Raw genomic sequence first — 18300 nt, forward strand, 5'->3', positions numbered from 1 at the left:
TGCCCTTAGTGACCAAAAAGGTTAGGAGGGGTTATTGGGTTAAGGCGATAGGGTGGAAGTGAGGGCTTCAGTGGGTCGGTGCAGACTCGATGGGCCGAATTGCCTCCTTCTGCACTGTATGTTCTATGTTCTAACTCGATGCAGCTTTGACAAAAAGATACTCCAGACTTTGAAGTAAGTTCAATGTCATTTATTGAACCATCAGCACAGTTATCTATGAGTTCGACTCTCCTGCTAATCTTGCTATAGTAACTCAGTCTAACTAACCAGTCTGCTCTAAGCCACGTGGTGGGTGTGATGCTTTTGATCTGTCCCTGTCCTTCTCTCTAAGTGTCACCTGGGGAAAGAGACAGAGCATGTGTGCCCTGTCCTTATATATGGGTTGCCCCCTTGTGGTAGTGTCAGCTCTGGGTGTCTTGACTGCCCATTGGTCGTGTCTTGTTCTATGTGTTCATTAGCTGTCTGTCTGCATGTCATGACGTCTCTGGTGCTCCCTCTGGTGTTTATTTAGTTGTAGTGTATTTGCATTAACTCCTTGTGTATTTACAGTGATGCATATCACCATAAAGCCTCTTCTTCAGTTATCAATGCTAATTAGCTATTCTCGAAATGTCCAACTTCATTCTATCTTGAATTCCATTCAAGTTTAACCATTTACAAAACCAAATATTCCTAACACCTCATAGTGAGACTCAGAGACTACCAGTCTGGCCACAGTCAGAACGATTGCTGTTATCATGTCACAGATGTGAGAATTTCGCATCTTCCTCAACCTGTCCCCATAGCAACCAAGCCACCCTGGATTTCTGTTGTACAGAGTTCAGAGCTGGTCACATGGTTTCACCATTCCCCCATTTTATCTAAAATTAACGAGACAGCCCACAACATAACAATCTGATAAATTTAATATTTATAACACACTCTAGAATTGAACAGTCAGATTTATTTCTCACACTGTTATTTTATTACAATATTCCACTCTGTAAACATGTAAATAACTGTACAATTTGATATTATTTTTAAATCTTGATTTTTCTTTTGAACTTGAGAGTATTGTGATTTGGTTATACATACTAGCTTTCAAACAATTGCTTTACAGTGTTTACAACATTTCAATTATCTTATAAACCTGGAGCAAAACGCAAATATTTTTAAATTGAACACCATTCACTTTTGTTCAATGGCTCCTGGTGATTTTTGTAAAGCAAGACAACATAAATAGGTTAACTGTGGTTGTTACGCATGAACTAATCTATTCCTCTGGGTTTATAATATAACACAAACTGCTAGTCAGGTTGGATTTTGATTCCCTGTCAGGAAACAGTTATTGTCATACAGCTGTAGTGCAAGACACAGCCTAAGCATACCCTTGCCTGTTGTATATGTCCAAGAAAAAACACAAGGTTAAGGAATGTAATCCAGTTTTTTTGATAAACATTAAAGGCAGCTGATATGATGTAGAAAGATGTTTAGCACACAAAATCAGAGAATGGTGTAATAAACTGAGAAATTCTATTTTGATCAATCGATAAATAAGAACTTTATTTTTAGAATAGAGTGGAATAAACTGCCATCTAGTGCAGCAATACACTCCACAGAAATAATTCCTGATCAAGCAATGAGTAAAGAGATTGTACAACTTACCACCCTGCAAAAGACTGCCATTGTGGATCAATCAATTGCTTTAGGAGTTGCCCAATATTAATTGCATTTTATTTCAACTCAAATGAGAATTGGCATTGGTTTCTATTACAGATGGGAGGCCCTGTTGCCAGTTTATACTGAGCTGATAAGTTGTACATCTATCTCAATGGCTCTGAATAGGAAGTATTTTGAATGCTTTGATCTGGCTCTCAAACAGAAACTCACTCCTACATTTTTATGTGAGAGAGAGGGTCCCAAAAAAATCAAATGTGATTCAGTGAGAAGTTTCAATCCAGTCCAACTGCAGATGGAAAACACAGCAACGATTCAGCAGTGCAGCTCTTGTGAAAAGTGTCTTCTCTGTTTAAAAGTCATCCAGAAGAGGATAAATGAGGTTATCTTGGAATGCAAAATGCACAAGAAGATGTCCACTACAGATCATTATTAACAAAGCACCGCCTAGATGGAAATAATAGAAGACTTAGAACATGTGCATCAAGACAAACATGGAAACATAATCAGGTTTTTATTCCAGCAGACAGACATCCTCATTTCTACATTCAAAACAACCTTTTTATTTAACAGTCTGGACGGAGAGGAGATTATCCCCATGTGCGATAATTATGAAGTGATTTTTTTGTCAGCTTGTTTACCGGAAAATCACACAGGGTAATCTATTTCCTTGATTGGATGAAGAAATCTAAGATCCCCTGTCAAATGATCAGACTTTCACAAAGCTATACCATAACATGATATAAGCAGGAACAAAATTCTAATTACCCAAAAACTCAGGAAACCCATGGGTATTTTAAACTGGCGTCAATTAAAATTAATTTGATTACATTTCCTACAGTACTTTAAAACATATCTTCAAATTAAAATTCTTCACATTATAATTAGACACAATGGGCAGGATTCTCCGAACCCCGGCCAGGCCGGAGAATCGCCGGGGGGCGGTGTGAATCCCGCCCCGCCGCTGGCTGCCGTTTTCTCTGGCGCCGTTTTTTCTGCGGGGGGTGGGAATCGCGTTGCACCGGTCGGGGGCCATTGGCAGTGCTCCCCCCCCCTCCCCCCCCCCAGCGATTCATCGCTCCGCGATGGGCTGAGTGGCCGCCCGTTTTCAACCAGTCCTGCCGGCGTAAATCAAACAAGGTACTTACCAGCGGGACCTGGCTCTGCGGGTGGCCTGTGGAGTCCTTGGGGGGGAGGGGTGCGGGGGTTCTGGCCCCGGGGGGGAGGGGGGGAGCACCACGGTGGCCTGGCCCACGGTCGGGGCCCACCGATCTGCGGGTGGGCCTGTGCCATGGGGGCACGCTTTCCCTCCGCGCCGGCCACTGTAACGGTCCGCCATGGTCGGCACGGAGAAGAACCCCCCTGCGCATGTGCTGGGATCACGCCAGAACATGCTGGCACTCCCGCGCATGTGCCAACTTGCGCCAGCCGGCGGAGGCCCTTCGGCACCGGTTGGCGAGGCACCAACCCCGCCAGTGCCGGCCTAGCCCCTGAAGGTGCGGAGGATTCCATACCTTCCAGGTGGCCCAACGCCGGAGTGGTTCACGCCACTCTTTGGTGCCGGTACGGCCCACCCGCCAAAATCCGGAGAATCCTGCCCAATCTGCTTGAGGTTCAGTGGGGTTTTAATTATTTGTTGCAACCATTTGTTTTATTTATTCTTTCATAGGTTGTAGATGTCATTGGCAAAATCAGTGTTTGTTGCCCACAACTGATTGCTATTGAACTGAGTGATTTGCTAGGTCTTTTTAGAGAACAGTTAAGAGCCAACTAGGTTGCTGGAGATCTGGAGTCACATATAGGCCAGACCAAATAAGAATGGCAGATTTCCTTCCCTAAATAGCTGATGTACCATCAATTGAACGCGAGATGAGTTGCTGTACAAAAGTATGGCTTTAATCAGCTAGATGTTAGCCCCGTGGTCGACTACAGTAAATGGACGACTGCCGGGCGTACTGGGTATTTATGCCCCGCCCTGGAGGCGGGGTTAACTCAGCCTCTCGACCAATCGGGGAGCCGTCACATGACAGGCCTCAACCAATCGGTCGAGAGGCACATGACTGACCAGGGCCAATGGTAAGCCGGTGTTCTGCACCAATGGCAGGCAGCTATGTTAATCATACCACCACAATAGCATTAAGTTATGGCATCTCACGATATACAAAGCTCAAATCTTATATTGTGAATACTCATTGCACGTGAACCATTAGTCATCAGTATATGGTTGCAGGTAGTGTAGACATGCTCCTTCCAGCTTGTGCAGCTTTGGGTCTTTGTTTTCATTCTGCAGATCGTTTCCCATCGTTTCCCACCCTTTCCCCTTCTCCCCTTTCCTCGTTTTCCATGTCCAGTCGCATTAGTTTGCTTAGTTAGCCTGTCAGTCGTCTTTCTGCTTTGATTTTCATAATTGTGTGGTCAGTATTAATGAAATCTACTGTTATATGTGAAATAATAATGCAGTTTGTACATCTGTATAAGAGACACGGCAAAAAGATTTTCCAAATCTCTCATTACATTTGCTCAACAGAAAGAACTGTAATTCCTGCCTTGTGCATGTTTACATTTATATTAACATCCATCAATAAAATCCATCAGCACACGTTACCACTTTAAGTTAATTCATTCTATATATTTCCACTGCAATCCTTAGGTGCCTATTTACAATGGTAAGAGCCTATGCAAACCTACTGTGCTGTATATATACACGACTGGCAGCGACGGCACTACAACATTTTCACTGGTGGAATGGTGTTATTTTAATGCCACATGTTTACTTAAATTATTTCGAATATGAATGTGGACAATGGGAAAAAAATGACAGGGTGTGCTTGCAGATGTGAGACTTTTCATATATTTCTTGTTGATCAGTTGTAGTATTGCATATGGGAAGTCAAATGATAAACATCTGACAAGGACAGTAGATGAGAGTGTTTCAATGGAAATGTGTAAGTCAATAAAGAAACGCTGAAAAGAACTATGATATCAATGGAAGCAATTTCAATTTTGAATATCACAGCAAATAAGATTTCGTACAGTGGTGGAGACTTGGATTAGAAGCAAGAAAAAATGTAAAATATATAAACTGTCATGTAAATGTATGTATAGATGTAGGAATAGAATTGGAATGGAAATTAAAACCACAAAGGGCCAGAAAACTGCAACACCAGTTATGACAAGTTGAAATATGGCATATACTTATTGAAAATCTTGTAGAATTATTTATATTGAATGTAAGGTACTGAAAGTAATTTGCACATCATATTTTATACAAAACTAATGTATTAAATGTATTAATAGAATTTAAGATTTTTACGTTAACTTCTCCATTAGGCAGAGTACAAACGTTGATTCAGATATGTCATTGTTTTCAAGGGCAGGGTTTGGAGTAGTGCTCATGTGATCGATAGGTGAGAAACATTTGGAGAGGAAACAGATGTAATACTGGTAAATGGGAGCCACTGCTTTATGGTGCTGATTATGGTGCTAAATGGTTGGTAAAGCCTGAATGACAGGAAGTGTTGAAAATTCTCAGAAACAAACTGAAGGGGTTTCAAAGAATTTAAAGTTAGTAAATGCAAATCATTTGCACAGTGGCGGCACGGTGGAACAGTGGTTAGCACTGCTGCTTCACAGCGCCAGGGACCAAAGTTCAATTCCGACATTGGGTAACTGTCTGTGTGGAGGCTGCACATTCTCCCTGTGTCTGTGTGGGTTTCCTCCGGGTGCTCTGGTTTCCTCCCACAGTCCAAAGGTGTGCAGGTTACGTGGATCGGCCATGTTAAATCGCCTCCTAGTGTCCAAAAGGTTAGTTGGATTATGGGGATAGTGTGGGGGTGTGGGCCTAGGTAGAGTGCTCCTTTGGAATGTGGGTACAGACTTGATTGGCTGAAAGGCCTCCTTCCGCACTGTAGGGATTCGATGACTTCTATTCCATGGTGAGGTTCAAGCAAGAAAAAGGGAGCTGGGGTGATTATGATGAAGAGAATGGTGAGTGAAAATGTAGTGGAAAATAATAAAAATTTAGGAGGTTGATTTTGAGTCCACATTAGCCGTGAGCAAAAATGGCAACAAAGGCCTGAAATATTGCGATATTTGAAAAATGAGATTCTCCCTTTGAGATACCCTCAATTACGACACAGGAGAGAAGATTGGTAATTCAAAGGCTTTAATTACCAGAGAACCGGACAGCTGCCGATAAGTGTGGTCACAGCATGCTGCCCAGTGAGCATCACCTTATATACCGTTTCCTGGGGGCGGAGCCAGAGGCGGAGTCCCCCAGGGTTCCAAGCCCGGTCTTAAAGGGCCAATGTATTAAAGGCAAGGTACAGTTACAGCAGTTACCGATACCATTCATCACACCCTTCGAAAGGGCGGGAACTTCATTTAAATTAATTAAATGTAGCTAATGTAGATTAAGGACTTCCTTGCCATATGATTCCCCCTCGGTAAGGCTCCGTCAGGTCTCGCCCAGCCAGTGTGGTGGCAGAAACCACGCCCCAAATTTTCTGTGCACAGAGTGACAGAGAACCTGGAAAGAATTGGGAAAGAAGTGGAATTGGGAAATTACATACACTGAAAATGAGAATGCCAGACTGGAGAAATCGAAAACAAAAAGGAGAGGTATCGAAACCTAAGAGGAAATGGCAGAGAGATGGTTGAAAACAGAGACATTCACCAGAGTCAATAAAAATCAAAATCAAACTGTATTGAGAATAGATAGCAAAGCAATAGTTAGATTAAAAGTTAAAGAAATCCACAAACACAGAGTGGGGCTGAAAGTAAACATCAGAAGTTAAAAGGAACCAGCTAAGGGTAGAATTTAAAACAAAGCGACTGAGAATTGTTAAAACAGCCGAAAAATTAGGAGTGCAATTTAAGAAAAAGAAATTAGGAGAAAGACAACAAATGAAAATCCAAACGGCAAGAGTACAACTTGGAAGCAACTACAAAGAAGACAAGTAGCAGGATTAAAATGTTATTGTGTCATGATACGATAGGTGTGATTTACTATCATTCCTCTGGATTGAAGGTCAAATATGAAGGGCAAAACAAATTATTCAATTTGAATCTAAGAACTAAACCACATATCGCTTGAACACATTTACCCTGCAGATGCAGTTTGTAACTTTTACACACACAGATACCACTGAAAATAATTCCCCCATTCTTCCAGAAGTAGAAATCATTGGCAGTTCTGAACATATATCTATCAATGAAATAAAGCTCCAGGTGCTTGTATTTTGTGCCTGTGCAAATACCCTGCTCTTTATGCTGCACTACTTATTAATTATGTTAGACAACCGAGATGCACTGTGAGAAATAATTAAATAAATTATTTTTAAAATGTGGACATTTTGAGGAGAGCAGAGGATTTTGCTTACAACTAAGCCCCAACAGTAGTGTTCTAATTCTGGGAGAAATTTTACGAGTTTTTTGGTTGGATTCCAACATGTCCACCGTATCTATGATGCATCCACGACTGCTGATATGATATGCTGCACAAGTTCCCGCTCGAGCTATGGAAGCAACCAGTGGCATAAAGGTTCAAGGCTGCGGTGACCTTTACAGCCACCGGAAGTGGGTCTTCCTCATCGATCGGATGCCACATCCAAGAGGACATGGCACAGGTACCGCATTATCTCTTTGTTGAGACGGACTCTCCTGCAGCACATGATGTCCATCAGCTCCTTGAATGACCAACGACACCTGTACACTTTGGGCTGTCCCCCTCTGGATTCCTCCTTGGCCTGATGTGTGGCAGCCCTGTGCACAGGAGTGTCACCTTCAGCCTGCAGCAACACTGCTGCCTTCTCCAGCGTCTGGCCACCTGGGCTGCCTCCAGCACCGTGAGGGCATCCTCTGCTGTATCGACAGCATCAGCCATTTTCGTCTCTGTGAGCAATTGGAAAAAGAGAGAGACTGACAATCAGTTAGGGCTTCCACCCCAAAATCCTCAAATTCCACAAGCCTCTACCACCCTTACATGTCCCGCCTTCTCTCAAAGTGGCATCCATTAAGCCAGTTGTGCTAGAGAACCTTGCTCTACACACTCATCCCAGGCCACATCGGGAGCCTTTACACCCACACCCCAGACCGCTGCCGGGAACATAGGGAGACCGCGCTCAGGTGCCCTCCTGTTATCCATACACTCACCCTTTGGTTGTGAGGATATAGTGCTGAAGCCCAACTCTTGGGTGCTTCATGATGACTGCTGCTTCAATGCTGCTGATGCTGGTAGCTTTCAGGTAATATGTTCAGGCTTCAAAGTTTGTTTAAAATGCGATTAAATAATCATCATCTGAAACATGGCATGTGTTCCCACGGGAAGCCACTTGAGAATACTTTTGTTTAGTAATTGGTCAACAGAAACAATGATTTGAAAATCAATGACATAACATTCCACATATCACATTAACCATTAAACGACAAGGAAACGTCACCATTCCATGCTGGTACCATATAAAGCAATATCAACTGATTTTCACACAAGAAACAAACACACAGTATCACCCTCGCAGGAGCCACAATAAAAACAGAGGACAAGCCTGAGAATGTGTTATCATGTCCAGAACCTTGTTGTAGAAATAATTTGTCCAACAATGTGTTACTTGCTCCATGTTTCAGTGCCATTCTCCCAGAAGCCTTAGCTGTGCAGCCCCTCCCATATGACCCAATCTCACTGAACCAAATCCTGGCATCCACATATTCCACTGGTGTTCAAGGTGCAATTGAACATCCTTGACTTCCAACGTGTTTAACCCATGATGATGTGCCAGTTACATGCAACACTCACCACATAGCAACAAGAACATCAGCAATCAGAGAAAGCATTTATTCAACAACATCATCAGGTGGCCCAATCGGAGCAATGTTGCGCACCAAGTCTTGCAGCGTCTTCTTGCTTCAAATCAGATTGTCTTTTGCACTCAGACGTCCTCCAGAGCCTGGTGTTCCAGGACCCAGATATCTTTTTTAAAAATTGTCCTTCTTTTCGGCTACAGAAAAGGAAGGTTAGCAGCAACAGCAGTCTCCAGGCATTTGCAGCAAACAAGCAGGAGCAAGCAGCAAACACAACCTGCAGCTACTTGAGAATATTTTGCTTATTAAATGGTCAACAGTATTAAGATTTGAAAATCGCGACATAACATTCCACATATCACACTAACCATTAAACAACAAGGAAATGTTGCCATTCTATATTGGTATCAATATAAAAATATGTAAGCTCACTTTCACAAAAATAAACCAATACACGGTATCACCCCTCACAGTTTCCTCAACAGAAACGTAGGATAGGCCTGAGGATGTGTTATCATGTCCAGAACTTAGTTGAATAAATAATCTGTCCATCAATGTGTGACTTGCTCCATGTATCAGTGCCATTCTCCATCCAGGCACCGGAGCTGTGCAGGCCCTTCCACATGTCCCAATATCACCGGAACCAAATCCTGCCAGCCACATACTCCACTGGCGCTCAAGTTACAGTTGAACATCCTTGACGACCAGTCTGTTTAACCCATGGTGATGTGTCAGTTACATGGGGAGGCAGTAGCAGAGTGGTTTTGTTGCTTATTAAATGGTCAACAGTATTAAGATTTGAAAATTAACCATTGGTAATCCAGAGGCCCAAGATGATCTGAGGACCCAGGTTTGAAGCCCACCATGGCAGGTGTTGGAATTGAAAGCTCAATAAAAAATCTGGAATTAAAAGTCGAATGATGACCATGAACCCATTGTCGATTGTTGTAAAAACCCATCTGTTTCACTAATAACCTTTAGGGATGGAGATTTTCCATCCTTACCTGGTCTGGGTGACATGCCGACCCTGCAAAGTCCTCCTTACTAACATCTGGAGGCTTGTGCTAAAGTTGGGAAGCTCACAAATGAGTCAAATAACAGCTTAACATAGTCATACTTGCAGAATCATACCTTACAGACAATGTCCCAAGCACCGCTATCACTATTCCTGGGGTGGTGGCACAGTGGTATACAGATGGGAAGGAGTTTCGCTGGGAGATCTCAACATCGATTCTAGATTCCATGAAGTCTCATGGCTTCTCATGAACAAGGAATCCTCCTGCTGATTATCACGTATCAGCCACCATTGGTTGATGAATCAGTACTCCTTCATGTTAAACACCACTTGGAGGAAGCACTGAGGGTGGTAAGGGCACAGAATGTGCTCTGGGTGGGGGACTTCAATATCCACCAAGAGTGGTTTGGTAATACCACCAAAGACCGAGCTGGCCGGGTCCCAAAGGACATAGCTGTTAGACTGGCACTGCAGTAGGTGGTGTGGGAACCAACAAGAGGGAAGAACATACTTGACCTCATCCTCACCAAGCTTCCTGCTGCAGATGCATCTGTCCATGGTAGGAGCAGTAGAAGTGACCACCACACAGGCCTTGTAGAGGCAAAGTCCTGTCTTCACATGAAAGATACCCTTCATCTTGTGTGGCACTACAACCGTGTTATATGGAATAGACTTTGAACAGATCTAGCAACTCAGACTGGGCATCCAAGAGGTGCTATGGGGCATCAGTAGCAGCAGAACTGCATTCAACCAGGGGCAACATGGTGGAAAAGTGGTTAGCACTGCTGCCTACGGCGCTGAGGACCCAGTTTCAATCCTGGCCCTGGGTCACTGTCCGTGTGGAGTTTGCACATTCTCCCCATGTCAGCATGGGTTTTCACCCCCACAAGCCAAAGATGTGCAGGTTAGGTGGATTGGCCAGGCTAGATTGCCCCTAAATTTAAAAAAGAAGAACTGCATTCAAATCTCTACCTCATGGCCCAGCATATCCCCCACTCTACCATTACCACCAAGACAGGGGGCAACCCTGGTTTAATGAAGAGTGAAGGAGAGAATGCCAGGCGCAACATAAGGCAAATTGTCAAGTGAGGTGTCAACCTGGTGAAGCCACAACACAGGACTACTTGTGTGCCAAACAGTATAAGCAACAAGTAATAGATAGAGCCAAGTGATTCCACAACAAACGCATAGGTTCTAAGCTCTGCAGATCTCCACATCCAGCCGTGAATAGTGGTGGACTAACAATTCAGTGGAGGAGGAGGCCCCACAAATATCCCCATCCTCAATGATGGAGGAGCCCAGCACATCTGTGCAAAAGACATGGTTGAAGCAACCATCTTGGTCTCCTCCAGAGGTCCCCGGCATCACAGATGTCAGTCTTTAGCCAATACGATTCACTCCACGTGATATCAAGAAACGCTAAAGGCACTGGATACTGCAAAGGCTTTGAGCCTTGACAATATTCTGCCAATAGTACTGAAGACAAAACATTGCCATTCATTCCGGCTACAGAAAAGGAAGAAAACAGCAACAGCAGCCTCCAGGTATCTACAGCCACCATCGGGAGCAAGCAGCAAATACAACCTGTAAATGTTTTAGTTTATTAACAGTATCAAAATACAGAAGACAAGGCAATGAGGACACAATCACTTTGCACCCAGAACACACTCACCCCACCCCTCCCCACCCCAACCCACATCAGCGGAAAGGTTCACCAGCCCAGCTCATCGGCAAAGGCCACTCCAACATGGTGCATGGTAGAGGAGAGAGAGAAAAACATTTTATTCCTCCCAAGAGGAGCACAGTTTAGCCTAGAACAAGTCCGACACATTATAAACCAAACCAAATACAGAACATTTTACACTGAAAGAAAACACAGAACAGGCAGGAATATAACGAGGAGACCAGCTGCATACCAATGACAAATTGGAGACAAAAAGACAAACGAATATAATACCGGCAGCTGCCGATTCAGCGCATAACCTCCCACCTCCACTCACAATCTGCGACCTCAGTGGCAGACCCACATCGGTGGAAAGGTGCTAAGAAGCAACGCTAACCATGGAAAAAGGACACCTATACGGAGCACAGTGGAGGAAGGAGAGAGAACACCTCACCCCTTCTCCAGCACTGGTAATTTTCAGGGTCTAGGCGTAGAAGCGAGAAGGGTTGCAGCAGCACAAACACACTACCGCCAGACAAAAGAACAATACACTGTCAACGGTGAAAAAGACCATTGAGATCCTCTCTGCAAGGCAAACACCGGAAGGTCTCACCGACCTGGAGCATAGTGGAGGAGAGAGAGGGAGCAACAACAACTCCCCCTCTCCAGCACTGGCAGCGCCTTCCAGCGACTCCCAGGCCACAGAGGCAGGAGGCGCTGCAACTGGCAACAAGATAATCTGCAGTGACATGGCACCATCATACAATTCCACAGCCCCCCCAACAAACATAGACCAAATACAGTGCAAAAGGAAACCAAGGAACACCAGGGACCTGTACGGCTCCCATAACGAGAGCAGATTGCTATTGAACATAAAATGTCACCGGTAGTTAATTAAAGTGGCCTACACAACACAGTCCAGCCAGGCCACCGCCCCTCCTCTCCTGCAGTATCGGCATCTGATTGTCCATCATCACCCTGTCTTGAGGACCGGGCCACAGGAACGCAGGGGGCATTAACAGGCAACTCACGTCTAGAACAAAATACACAGTCAATACACAAAACAGGCTTTTCAAAAACATCCCCAGACTGCTCGAGCAAGTCCTCCTGCATCCTTAACCCGTAATAGGCCTGCCAAAATCCTCCCCCTCACCTCACTCCAGGTATAAGAGACTGAAAGGCAACTAAGTTCTTTCTTGGGGCTGGTTTAGCACACTGGGCTAAATCGCTGGCATTTAAAGCAGACCAAGGCAGGCCAGCAGCACGGTTGAATTCCCGTACCAGCCTCCCCGAACAGGCGCCGGAATGTGGCGACTAGGGGCTTTTCACAGTAACTTCATTGAAGCCTACTCGTGACAATAAGCGATTTTCATTTCATTCCATTTCTTCCTTCCCTTCATCCTGAAAGCTGCAAGCAAGCCCCATGGGAAGAGGCAGCAGACAAGCAGAAAAGACAGCAGCAAAGGAGCAAGCAGCAAACACAATCTGCAGCTGTGAAGTACTCTCACACTTTACAAGGCAAATTCCTTATTAGCATTAGCTTTCAGCTGTGCAGTTAGAGGCTGCTCACAGTCAAACGGAGTTAAAGTGAACTTCAGCAGATAACCAAGAGCTTGACTCTGTCCTGGAAATGTTTGGTAGGACAGACAGGCAGCAGCTGTAGTTGCCCCTGTTTTGGGTATCCATAATATTTAAAGATGATTTAAGGCCTCACAGATTAAAAGCCCCTCCCCCCAGCCCCAGGGGCAACATCCGACCTGGAACGCCTCTGCCCCCAGACCAAGTTCAACCTATTGGGTATCCCCTGACCCCCGAGCACTCGGGTAGCAGCTCCAGTGCCCTTGAGCTGCATGCTGGAAAATGGAAATGGCCACTTATCTCCTCAGTTCCCTGCAGCAGCCATTGTGCCAACTTCCCATTTTTAAAAGGGACTACTAAACGATGCCTGTGTAATTTCTCGCTGGGGAGCCGGTTAGTTCCCGGGAGGCTGTGACATTCAATTTCACTAATGAGATAGAAATTGGTGCTAATTGGGGTCAATTATATGCTTGGCATATGTGGGCGCCATCCGGAACTCTCTATCGGGAGCGGGCAGGTTAGATGGCAAATCAATTCGCGCCCGACACAAATCTCGTTTTTGGCCTCTCTCGCCATTTAACTGGTGTACCCAGATCCGCACCAGGTGCAACGTGCCGATTAAATTGTTCCCCTAGTAAAAGTTTAAGATTAGTGATTACGGTAAAATGCATTAACATATTGGTGGAATTTGTTAATCCCAAAAATGATGGCCAAACCCTTTCTCAATCTGTGAGTATGCCTTCTCTGCATTAGTTAAGGTTCTTGAAGCATACCTAATGAATCTTTCTGACCTGCCACTCATTTCATGTGAAAGAACAACTCTAATTCCATAAGGAGGTGCTGAACAAGGGAGTATGATTTTTACAAGGTTCCAAGTGGACTTAAAGGCAGGTTGATTGTTGGGTTTGATTCACTTGTCAAAAGGCTTCTTTTTGCTGTGCCTTCCAGTACCATCTTTAGTGTTTTTAAAAATATGCATGTAAATGTAATAGCATCGTAGACAAGTTTGGAATGAATCCCCCATAATAATTTACCATTCCAAAGAAAGATTTTAGCTCGGATGCATCATTCCTTAATGGCCCTAATCTACTCTTCCATCAGATACAATTCTTGTGCATCCACTCTAAAACCCAAATACGTCATCTCACTCATCTGAAAAGCACACTTCTATCTTTTTAGTCTCACTCTAGCTTTCTGAAACCCTTTTAAAACCTCCTTCAGGTTAGTTAGGTGTTTTTCTTCTGTGGCTCCCATGATTAGCACATCATTCAAATAGACAATTTCTTTAGGGAAATACTGCAATAAGCTCTCCATTATGCATTGAACAATTGCACAAACAGAAAAAGACTGCAAATGGCACTCTGGTGCACTGGTACATGGCTTTATGTCTATTATTAGTGACAAACTCCTTGGAAACGTCATCCAGCTCTAGCTGCTGGTGTGAATGATTCATTTCCAACTTGGTGCATGTTAGATCCCCAGTCAACTTTGTGTACAAGTCCTCTAATTTAGATATAAGGGCCGGGATTCTCCCAAAACCATCGCGATGGCAAGGAACCGCCGGCAAAAACAGCGCGGATCACTCCGGCATCGGGCCCCCTCAAATGTCGCAAAGTCCTCCGGGCCCGAATGGGCTAGCAGCGCCGTGATGCCATTCATGACGGCGTCACCAGCCGTGGACACGCGCGTCACTTGATGCCGCGCGGTGTTGATTACGCCGCGTGGCATCACAGCACAAAAGACGGTCCCCCCCACCCCCCGGAAGACCCACTAAGATGGCCGACTGCCGCGCAGCCCAGAGGTTTCAGAAGCGCGACATCGAGGTGTTCCTGGACGCAGTACAGGAGAGGAGGGAGGCCCTGTACTCCGGACATGGCCGCAGGGTCGCCCCACGCTTCAGCCAGCGCCTGTGGAGGGAGGTGGCAGAGGCCGTCAGCGCTGTGGCTGTGACACTGAGGGCAGGCACCCAGTGCCACAAGAAGGTGAACGACCTCGTCAGGGCAGCCAGGGTGAGTTCCCCCCCCTCCCCCCCCCCAGATGTGCGGCACACCCCCAGGTGCAACCAACCCTAACACTAACCCAAACCTGACCCTAATGTGCTGTGCACCTCTGCCAATATACATGCAACCGCTGTCGTGCAGTCATATACCTGTCTAACACTGTTGCCCTTTACCCCTGCCACCCACCTGCCCGCCCCCCACAGGAGAAGCATGCACACAACAACAGGGAGCGTCAGAGGATTGGAGGGGGCCCAGCTGATGAGAGACCACTCACCGTCCATGAGGAAAGGGCCCTGGAACTGGCAGGCGGACCTGAGGTTGCCGATGCAGAGGTCGGGGGCCCGCCAGCAAGTGCGCCACCCACAGCCCTTCCCCCTCCCCCATATCCGCCCTCCCCCATATCCCCTCTCCCCATATCTCCCATATCCCCCTCCCCATATCCCCCTCCCCATATTCCCCTCCCCATATCCCCTCTCCCCATATCTCCCATAACCCCCCTCCCCATATCCCCCATATTCCCCATCCCATATCCCCCTCCCCATATCCCCTCTCCCCCATATCCCCTCAACCCATATCCCCTCCCCCATAACCCTCTCCCCATCTCCCCCCTCCCCATATCCCCCTCCCCCATATCGCCCTCCCCATATCTCCCCTCCCCCATATCCCCCTCCCCATGTCCCCCTCCCCCATATCTCCGCTACCCCATATCCCCCATCCTCATATCCCCTCTCCCCCATATCCCCTCTCCCCCATATCCTCCTCCCCATATCCCCCCTCCCCCATATCCCCCTTCCCCATATCCCCCTCTACGTATCCCCCTCCCCCATATCCCCCACCCCCATATCCCCTCTCCCCCATATCTCCCATATCCCCTCAACCCATATCCCCCACCCCCATAACCCCCTCCCCATCTCCCACATATCCCCCTCCCCATATCCCCCATATCCCCATATTCCCCTCCCCATATCCCCCTTCCCATATCCCCCATATCCCCTCTCCCCATATCTCCCATAACCCCCCTCCCCATATCCCCCATATCCCCATCCCATATCCCCCTCCCCATATCCCCCTCCCCATATCCCCTCAACCCATATCCCCCTCCCCCATAACCCTCTCCCCATCTCCCCCTCCCCATATCCCCCTCCCCCATATCCCCCTCCCCATATCTCCCCTCCCCATATTCCCCTCCCCATGTCCCCCTCCCCCATATCTCCCCTACCCCATATCCCCCATCCTCATATCCCCTCTCCCCATATCCCCTCTCCCCCATATCCCCCTCCCCATATCCCCCCTCCCCCATATCCCCCTTCCCCATATCCCCCTCTACGTATCCCCCTCCCCCATATCCCCCACCCCCATATCCCCTCTCCCCCATATCTCCCATATCCCCTCAACCCATATCCCCCACCCCCATAACCCCCTCCCCATCTCCCACATATCCCCCTCCCCCATATCCCCCATATTCCTATATCCCCCCTCCCCATATCCCCCTCCCCCATATCCCCCCTCCCCCATATTCCCCATATCCCCCTCCCCCATATCCCCCATATTCCCATATCCCCCTCCCCCATATCCCCCATATCCCCCTCCCCATATCCCCCCTCCCCCATATCCCCCATACCCCCATACCCCCCTCCCCCATATCCCCCATATCCCCCTCCCCCATATTCCCCATATTCCCATATCCCCCTCCCCATATCCCCCATATCCCCCCTCCCCATATCCCCCCTCCCCCATATCCCCCATACCCCCATACCCCCCTCCCCCATATCCCCCATATCCCCCCTCCCCCATATTCCCCATATCCCCTCTCCCCCATATCCCCCCTCCCCACTCCCCCATTTTCCCCGATCACCGCCCGTGTGTCTAACCATGCTGCTGTATTGTGTGTTGCAGGACCAAACGTCGAGACACCCGTCCCCGCGGATGCCGCCCGCCCGTAGGATGCCCCAGGTCGGCCACGAGAGATGGAGAGACCCGGCACCTCTGGCCTGCGACGCCCGCAGTCCCACCCAGGGCGGCCACGAGAGATGGAGAGACATAGAGCATCACGGAGACGACGCCCTCGTCTCGTGCAGGTGTAGCGACGCAGGCGTGTGACACCCAGCGACGAGGGGAGCAGCCACAGGCCCCCGTCGCAGCCGAGCCAGGACAGATCTACCCAGGACACTCCTACCCAGGACACCCCTACCCAGGACTCCCCTACCCAGGACACTCCTACCCAGGACACCCCTATCCAGGACACCCCTACCCAGGACACTCCTACCCAGGACACCCCTACCCAGGACTCCCCTACCCAGGACACTCCTACCCAGGACACCCCTACCCAGGACACCCCTACCCAGGACACTCCTACCCAGGACACCCCTACCCAGGACACCCCTACCCAGGACACTCCTACCCAGGACACCCCTACCCAGGACACTCCTACCCAGGACACTCCTACCCAGGACACCCCTACCCAGGACACCCCTACCCAGGACAGCCCTACCCAGGACACTCCTACCCAGGACACTCCTACCCAGGACACCCCTACCCAGGACACCCCTACCCAGGACACTCCTACCCAGGACACTCCTACCCAGGACACCCCTACCCAGGACAGCCCTACCCAGGACAGCCCTACCCAGGACGCCCGTATCCAGGATAGCCCTACCCAGGACACCCCTACCCAGGATAGCCCTCCCCAGGACAATCCTACCCAGGACACTGCCACACATGAGACTGGACGACAGGACAGTGACACACTGCAGACGGGTGGAGACGAGGCGCCACTCCAGGGGACCATGGACTCGGAGTTGGACGAGGCGCATGCCACAACACCACTGCTTTCTCCAACACCCTCCACCATTGCAGAGACACTCACCTGGTACATTCACTGGTGCGCACAATACAGCCAAACCGGTACAGCAGGTGGACGTAGGAGCAGCTGAGGGGCCGGGAGGTCGGAGGGCATCCTGGCGCAAGCGAACATCTGCCGCCCAGACGGGTCCCGGATTCCTGGAGTTACCACACCCACCCACAGACCCGATGCAGCCACCAAACCTGGGACGAAGGAAGAGGATGATGGCTGGCTTGCAACGGCTGCAGACGCAGGTGGAGGTGGAGGGCTGGGAGTGGTGCTGGTCATACGTGCCACCCAGGCCGAAACCGCACGGGTGGCGTCCGCGGTGGAGGCAATGGGTGCGACGGTATCAGACATGGGAGCAGGATGAGAGGCCTGGGGCGTTCCGTGAGGTCGGTGTGTGTGGCCCAGGACATGGCTTCCTTCTCACAGGAAGCCAACAGCTAGAGCCAGCAGCAGATGACAGAGGCGCTCAATGCCGTGGCCCAGTCTCAGCAGGCCATGGCTCAGTCTCTGCAGGCCATGGCCCAGTCTCAGCAGGTCATCGCTGAGGGCATCGGCGTCATTGCCCATGTGCTAGCCGGCATCGCACGGTCACAGGAAGGGATGGGCAACTCCCTGAGCTCCATGTCTGCAAAGCTGCAGACCCTTGTCGATACCAGCACGGGCCTCCAGGACTGGCAGGGCCAGGTGTAGGGGGGCATCGGATGGCCGGTCCGTTCGCACCCCCGACCCATGTAGAGGC

General features: G+C 48.3%; 1 protein-coding gene across 3 annotated transcripts in view; it reads right to left on the reverse strand.

Annotated features, from left to right (window-relative positions):
- Positions 1–890: 890 nt before the first annotated feature.
- Positions 891–18300, reverse strand: part of tmem244 (transmembrane protein 244) — a 155403-nt gene continuing 137993 nt past the window's right edge. The window contains exon 6 of one of the 3 annotated variants that reach the window (XM_038799809.1): positions 891–2103. In XM_038799809.1, the coding sequence (XP_038655737.1) occupies positions 2009–2103 (95 nt within the window). In that variant the 3' untranslated portion in view covers positions 891–2008. Of the gene's footprint in view, positions 2104–5889; positions 7549–18300 lie in introns of those variants that run through there. The other 2 variants (XM_038799808.1, XM_038799807.1) reach the window with 2 other exon arrangements.

Source organism: Scyliorhinus canicula, chromosome 6 (assembly GCF_902713615.1).
Source record: "Scyliorhinus canicula chromosome 6, sScyCan1.1, whole genome shotgun sequence".
In the NCBI taxonomy this organism is placed as follows: domain Eukaryota; kingdom Metazoa; phylum Chordata; class Chondrichthyes; order Carcharhiniformes; family Scyliorhinidae; genus Scyliorhinus; species Scyliorhinus canicula.